The 8,165-nt window shown below is 32.0% G+C and overlaps 1 protein-coding gene across 3 annotated transcripts; it reads right to left on the reverse strand.

The window, feature by feature from the left end:
* Positions 1–327: 327 nt before the first annotated feature.
* Positions 328–4,817, reverse strand: LOC148612577 (uncharacterized). Of its 3 annotated transcripts, none has more exons than XM_088594173.1 (2): positions 4,718–4,817; positions 328–795 (listed from the first exon to the last, which is right to left on the reverse strand). In XM_088594173.1, exons 1-2 carry the CDS (start codon positions 4,770–4,772, stop codon positions 476–478), a joined length of 375 nt encoding a protein of 124 aa, XP_088450299.1. In that variant the 5' UTR covers positions 4,773–4,817; the 3' UTR covers positions 328–475. The 3 variants fall into 3 exon arrangements, with proteins under 3 accessions (XP_088450299.1, XP_088450297.1, XP_088450298.1); XM_088594171.1 differs by lacking the exon at positions 4,718–4,817 and adding an exon at positions 3,123–3,197; XM_088594172.1 differs by lacking the exon at positions 4,718–4,817 and adding an exon at positions 2,999–3,115.
* Positions 4,818–8,165: the final 3,348 nt, after the last annotated feature.

Here is an 8,165-nt window from a genome sequence, read left to right on the forward strand (position 1 = left end):
AATTTACTTATTTTGGTTTAATTTCAGGTAACGGATATTGGTATTGACTTAAGACCTGACAAATGGATTTAAGTTTTAAAAGCGAGATTGTAAGCAATTTTCGTTTTTTTGTTTGTGTTGATTCGTGTGTTTGTTTGTTTTTATTATTCAAAATCACTATACTCTACTAGGATTTGCTGTATACTAGTTATTCACATAAAGAAATCGCAAAAGAGATTATACTCCGTGTATGCGGCCTCCCTAGCATGTTATAATACATGTAAAAAAAAACTGAGAGCAATTCTAGCGGATGTACACATTTGTTTCATCAGAATTAAACTATTGAAATATAACTCAAATGCGAATCTTTTTTTTATTATTATTTCAAACATAATTATTCATGTCGCATTTGACTTTACAAATTCCACAGTCCCCATCCCAATCCATGTCTTCGAATCTGTTAATATTCACATTAATAGTTTTGGTCTGTGTCTTTTTATCCGTAGTATTTGTCTGTGTCTTTGTATCCATAATATTTGTTGGTGTTCTTATATCCGTAGTATTTGTCGGTGTCTCTGTATCCATAGTATTTGTTGGTGTCCTTATATCCGTAGTATTTGTCGGTGTCTTTGTATCCATAATATTTGTCTGTGTCTTTATATCCGTAGTATTTGTCGGTGTCTTTATATCCGTAGTATTTGTCGGTGTCTTTGTATCCATAATATTTGTCTGTGTCTTTATATCCGTAGTATTTGTAGTCATTGCCCCCATAATATCCGTCATCATATTTGTAATCATACTTGTCCTGAACGAATGCTGAAATTGTATAGTAACATCTGTTATCAACATATAGTATGTTTTCTTTTCTGTGTACTTTTTTACATCAAAAAGCAAACAATAAGGTATACTTTTATGGTAGGGGATACAAGGCACAGGTCTAGCTATATCAACATTACTTTTTTAAAATCCTGTTTTGTAGTTATGTTGATATTTGTCTTACTTTCTGAAAAAAAAAATAGTTTTAAATGTGAAATCTGTTCTAAGTGATTTACACTTAAGACATTTTTTGTCATGTGATTCTGACGTCATATGATATTGTTTATTGATTACCTTGAGCAATATTTAATCAAAAACTAAATTATCAAGTCTGATGTTATATTTATTGTATACATATATATTTGAAATAACATCACTACATGTGATTAACTCGTAAAAATAAACTGGCTTCTCGTTTTATTTAGTGGGTGGTACCGCTTGACCGAACTTTGTATTATCAGACCAATCGAAAATCATAATCATTCATTAAATAAGTAATTTCTAAACTAAACAAATACAAACTAATTGATAGAACATGATATAATAAATTTACACATAAGTAATAACTAAAACTTCTTATATGATTTTAGGCTTTGCCTATTAGCATCGGAGCCATTTAACTTTGTTGAGAATGCCTCGTTATTTTGATGTATTACCGATTTCTAGACCAACAGGAATACGCGACACTTGCTATAACACATGCTGTGGTTCTTCGTAAAAAGTTATCACTAAAATAATAAGTAAATAATCACTTCCTGACTGTTAATCATGTGTTCTCCGAATGATGTCATTTTTGACAGAACGATCCTGTTTAAGACCATCTACTTATATGGAACGTCGCAAAACCTGGACGTTCGCTTAACAGACTTTGTTTAAACTTTATATGGTTTTTAATATCCATATTTAAATTTTAGGGAAGTCATCGGGCTTTATTGATATTTTGTATGGTTTACTAAGGAAGAGTTTGTGGGGGCAACTCTTCGGAATTCCCGAAATGGATTTTGTTCAAATTTAGCAAAATTATTAGTAACCATATGCAATTGATTATATTCAACCGCCATTTTGATATGACAAGTCTAACAGTAATTATAAATTGTTGAATAATACACAATATGAACATGTTGTGGATGCAACTCATCAAATACAGGAAGTAGAATTTGTCCATACTTTGTAGAATTGTAAATCTCGATATGCAGTAGATCATATTGCCTCATAAGTACCCGAACACCAAGTGTTATTGTTCTTTGAAACTAATAGAGGGATTGGAATGAAACTTGCGGAGAAGTTGGGCCTCACCCCACGGATGTACATCCGCAAAATATTTTTGAAAGGAAGTGCGCTTTGGCGGAAAAGGGGGAAAGGTCATAATTTAGGACATTGCGATACCTCGGAAACCTAGGTGGCCAGAAACTTGAAAATTGGTGTGGGGTAGAGTTTGATGAGCTTTACAATATTATGCAAAATAAAGTCAATCGATATGTATTGTGTTGTCATGGTATAAAAAAAAACGAAAACAAATCGCCGTTTGTTGCGATTTTTCAGATGTATTTTCTTTATTTAAGTTAAATGACTTGAGATGTCTTCACCAAACTTGGGATTTATATAAAACCATCCAAATGTGATTGAAGACAAATTTCAGAATTTTTTAGATGGCCACCATTTTAAAATGGTCGCCATCCAAAATAAGGTCCCCTCTTAGAAAATTAAGTAAATGTCATTAGAATTTTATGAAACTTAATATTTAAGCTAAACATTGTATGCTAAATTCAAATATTTTGGAATGTTAACCTATAGATGTTTACTTCACAACAAAAAATAAAAGGAGGGGTGCTTCAGTCGGAAAGAGGTATAGGTCATAATATGGGACATTGTGCCAATTTATAAATCTTAGTAGGTATCAACCTGAAAATTGGTGTGGTGGCAGAGTTTGATGATCTCTATAGTATTATCCCAAAAAAGGTGACTTGGTATTTCGTGTGTTGCCATAGTAACGAAAACAAAACAAACAATTTGGTCAATTTTTGTGATTTTCCAGATGTTTTTCTTTTATGTATGATTGAATTCATACTGTTATACACCGTTGAACTGACAACAGAGGAATGACAACGACTAATTTTATAAATATTTATTATAGAAAAACCTGTTGAAAAAGAAATTGAATATTAGATTCAAAATTATTGATTTGTTAGGGGTGAGTACTCACTTGTACGATATTTGCCATTTTTAAACTAAATAGCAATCCATAGTTCTATAAATGAAATCATTACATTCAAATATCTTGATATTTTATATATATATCACATAAATTGTTTGTCATACACTCTTACTGTTGCGAAATGTATACTTTTCAATCGCAACTTTCCGACTTTTACTTTGCTGTCAGCCATGCTGTTTGTGTGAATTCTACTCACTTCGGCACCTGGTTACATCGGCACAAGATAGAGTCACTTCGGACCTCGTTAAATCGGAACCTGCGCTAGTTAAATCGGCACCTGTTTTTCACTGGTCTTATATGATTGATTAAAAGAACTAAATTTACGTTGTAACAATTTTGTTAATATATGTAAAAAAGACTGAAAATTAAAGAAATTCGGAAATCATATTTTCATCTTCTTCTCGGAAAACCATTTGGCCAATAAAACCAAATTTAGCAGGAATAGTAAACGCCTCTGGGCTTCTGGTATTATTATCTTAAGATAGGATAGCAACTATTGTATTACCTGTGGAGTGATGATATTACAGATGTGCACGCCACAAAAAAAAATGAAAAGAGGGATGCTTTGGCGGAAAAGGGGGATAGATCATAATATAGGATAACGTAAAGGTGCTTTTTACAGAGTTTTTTCGTTAATTAAGGAACTGTACATTTATACATATATCACAAAAATTCAGCCGAACGTTTCAAAAAATTATCAAAGCTTGGTTAAGTGCATATTTTGAAATATCTAAGATGAATGCCATTCAAAGTAAGGTGCCCCAATAAAAAAAAGTGTTGAATTCATCGAGATTTTATGTTATTTCAGCTTAGTATTATATGCAGATTTCAAAATTTTGGGTTCTGAGACTATTTTGGGAACGCGAGGGGACTTTTGTGACTTGCTTGCAAGCACAACTTAAAACTCCGGAAATTCGAACATCGTATATCTCAAAAACTGCTGATCAGAATTAGACGAAACTTGGTATATATGTTAAGCTGCATAGTCCAAACAAAATCACGCAAACAAATCACATGCCTCTCGGCCGCCATTTTCAAAATGACCGCCAACGCGGTCAAAAATTCAAAGTTGTCTGATTTCGATGCAAATTCATATGTAGATCCTCTGAGCCGTCTCAATTCATAATCTGCGGCTCAATTGGTAATTTGAGGTACATGTCGGCCGCCATTTTCAAAATGGACGCCACTGCGCTCAAAAATTCAAAGTTGTCCGATTTCGATGAAAATTGATATATAGGTTGTCTGAGCCGTCGCGATTGATAATCTGTGGCTTAATCGATAATTTGACCTTCATATGTACCGGCATTTTCAAAATGGCCCCCACCGCCATTAAAATTCATAGTTATTCTATTTCAATAAAATATGATATCCAAGCCATTTATGCTGCCTCTATTAATAATAAGGTGCTTATCTGACGATATATTTCTCAACAGACGGCTCAGGAAACGGGAGGCCACTTCTACACGTTTCGTAGGAACGTAAATTTTAATTTACTTTTATTTTTGTTTTCTTCTTTTTATTTTTTGGGGTTTTTGAAATTAATAATATGTTAAATCAAGAATGCTTCTGATCTGCAATTACAAGTTATAAAATTTTATATCCTAGCCAGCCTTTTCTCCAAACCTTTTATGATATCTACAAAAGTTTGCTTGCAATGACAAATGTCTATTTCATCCTTTACATATTACCATTGAATGTAATACTTACGTTTTCCCTGGACAGAAAGAAACACCACCAAAAGAACTGCCAATGTCGAATACATTCTGCAATACTCTGCTACGCAGTGGATGATGTGGTCCTAGTTCCAGTGGTTTATAAACGTTCATGTTTCCGTCTCATTTAACCAAATATAACGAACTTAATTTGATTTCTCGGAGAGTTAGGCATATAAAACATGTATTGAAATCCAAACAAAGAGAAATATTTTAAATTTGTGACGAAGGCTTTTCCACTTCTTTGATCCTTGATTATGTTAAGCAAAAACAATGATGTAATTGTTTAAGTCTTATATTTCATTAAATACATCATCAATAAATCTTCTGCAATACGAAGCATTAATAAATTTTCTTACAAAGTGAAATTATTCTTCTGAGGAAATAAAACATAGCAGGTACAACAATTCTGTACACCAAATTTTCAGTAAAAAAGGTTCAGCAAACTCCTTAAAAACACTCAATGCATTTAACTAGAATAACTATGTTTTACGGTATAACTATTTGAGGGGGTGTTAAATCACTATTTCTATTCATGATGTCTTATTTCATATATAAACAATAAATATTCAAATAATAATTAATAATGATAATTTAATATGAAAATGGCACTGTTAGAAAAATGCCGTAATTTTTATTCGATCTTGAATAGAAATTTTTCTATTACCTGATCAATAAGTTAATGAACTTGAAACCAGGCCTCTAATAGCCAGACTATTTTTACGAAAAAGGTATGTGTACTAGAAAAAAATAGTATGAATTCATCATAGGTTTTGCCCAAATATTAAAAAATAAGGAATGTAACTTTATAACTGAATAAATTATATTGCATTTTAAACTTTTGCTCGATTTACGCATACCATAAAACGCCTCGTGGTTTATTTTCTGCGTAAATCGAACTAAACCTTTTTATACAAGATAATATATTCAGATATTAGTTACATTCCTTAAATAATAATGCTATGATAATCATATGAGAAGAGTGAATAATCAAAATATCATCATGAGTGCCGAAGAACGTATTGGTTTAACAAGTGTGTGTAATTTGTTCCACACCTCAATTAAATCTTAATGCGTTCTTGGCACGAGTGGTCATATTTTGATTATTCGCGATAACTACTTGATTGTCCTTTTTATTATATATATTTCCTCCATTATTCGTTGCTATTTACAACATAAATTGTGAAGTTTGTCAATGACAGATTAGTATCCGTATTGTGACGTGTTGTGACGTATTGGCGGGAGAAAGTGAGAGAGTGAAATTACCGATTTTATTTAACAGTGTAAATACACGGGGAACATTCGGTAAACCACTTTTTGACATATAATAACCTTTTATTACTTTTTTTTTCTTATTATATTCCTATTTTTATTTTAGATATTCATATGCAAGTTAATACCTGTACCCAACGATTCTGAAAGTAGTTAATTTAATTACTGGGGTGGATTAAGATTAAATAAATATTTCCGAAGATGTAAACATCACGTGTTAAGTCGATTTCTATTGAGATTAGCGTTGTTAAATGATGTACATGGTAAATGTAATCATTTTTATATGATACACAAATGAAACAAAATAAAAGTATTAGTTAAAAACCTTACCACCAACATTGGACCTTGTATACAAAATATCAGGTAGTATTCTGTGGATACCAACATTAAAAAACAAAGTTACCCTAAATATGTCATTTGTAATCATTACACCAAGTCTTTGACTGGGGAAGAATTAGAACACAACAGATTGGTTAGAGACTATATTCAAAGACAAGAATATTGAATTATTGACTGAAATATTCCTTCCTCCAGCCTTAATTTTGATTCAATTGTCCGCCAAGTCAACGTACAGCAATACACTATGTTGGCGATAAAATATGAATTGTAAAACTTAGACAACATCTGTCAGCGATGAAAGAGTAATCAAGATAACCAGGGTTATTGCGGTAATCCAAAGAATGTAATCCTGGGACAAGGACCAGACGTGGAAGACGGGCAAAACAAATAATACAAAATAACTAAAATCATGCACACAAAGCAACAAAAGCAAATGAGCAACTCGGACTCCACTAAAAACTGGGAGCATGGACCAGGTGCACCGGTAGTCATAACTTAAATTTCAAAAAATAATTTTGGGCTTTGTCTATTAGGTCCGGACCCATTTGACCTTCAAAGGTGAGAATGCATCGCTATCTTGATATATTGCCGATATTAAGACCGACGGGAATATGCAAAACTTTCTATAAATATGCTTTGCGTCTTCGTAAAAAGTTGAAATAATGACTTCCTAACTATTATGTCATATCCAAATTACGTTACTAACGACAAAACGATTATCTCAGAGTATCTAAATATATTGGATTTCGCTGATGCTTCATCTCTCTCAAAACTTAACTTTTTATTTATTGTTTGTTTTGTTTTATTTTGCTTTTATTTTTGTTTTGTTTTTTGTTTTTTTGTTTTTTTGTTTGTTTTTTTTTTGTTGTTTTTTGTTTTTTTTTGTCTTTTTTGTAATTGGTCACCTTTATCACAATTTATATTTTTGTTTGTTTGTTTGTCCGTTTTCTTTTTAATCAAAGAAAGAATATCTTATTTCAAGAATGCGTTCGATCTACTGGCACTAATTATTTCATATTCTAGACGACGGTCGTTCTCTAAAAAACAATGAAAAAAATTGTACTCTGTGTATATGGGCCCCATAGTAATAATAATACATGTTAAAAAAAACGAACAGCAATTCTAGCGGATGTACCCACTTCTTCTTCATCAAAATTAAACTATTGAAAAACAACTCAAATAAGAGCCAAACGTTTATATTTCAAACATAATTATTCATGTCCGCAATTGACTTAACGAATTCAACACAGTCCTCATCCCAATCAAGATCTAAAAGTCTGTTGATATTCACATTAATAGTTTTGGTCTGTGTCTTTGTATCCGTAGTATCTGTCTGTGTCTTTGTATCCAGAATATATGTCTGTGTCTTTCTATCCGTAGTATCTGTCTGTGTCTTTGTATCCAGAATATATTTCTGTGTCTTTCTATCCGTAGTATTTGTTTGTGTCTTTGTATCCGTAGTATTTGTTTGTGTCTTTGTATCCAGAATATATGTCTGTGTCTTTCTATCCGTAGTATCTGTCTGTGTCTTTGTATCCAGAATATATGTCTGTGTCTTTCTATCCGTAGTATCTGTCTGTGTCTTTGTATCCAGAATATATTTCTGTGTCTTTCTATCCGTAGTATTTGTTTGTGTCTTTGTATCCGTAGTATTTGTTTGTGTCTTTGTATCCAGAATATATGTCTGTGTCTTTCTATCCGTAGTATCTGTCTGTGTCTTTATATCCAGAATATATGTCTGTGTCTTTCTATCCGTAGTATTTGTTTGTGTCTTTGTATCCATAATATTTGTCGGTGTCTTTATATCCATAGTATTTGTCTGTGTCTTTGTA

This window comes from Perna viridis, chromosome 7, assembly GCF_037379345.1.
Source record: "Perna viridis isolate PV_CMFRI_1.1 ecotype Kerala chromosome 7, ASM3737934v1, whole genome shotgun sequence".
NCBI lineage: Eukaryota > Metazoa > Mollusca > Bivalvia > Mytilida > Mytilidae > Perna > Perna viridis.

What these genes read in the sequence shown, in the direction of transcription:
- LOC148612577 (XM_088594171.1), bottom strand. Translation starts at nt 3,182, where the DNA reads ATGGCTGACAGCAAAGTAAAAGTCGGAAAGTTGCGATTGAAAAGTATA. An exon ending in AAAGTATACATTTCGCAACA is followed by an intron (nt 796 to 3,122) that starts GTAAGAGTGTAT and finishes ATACAATTTCAG; the next exon opens with CATTCGTTCAGGACAAGTAT.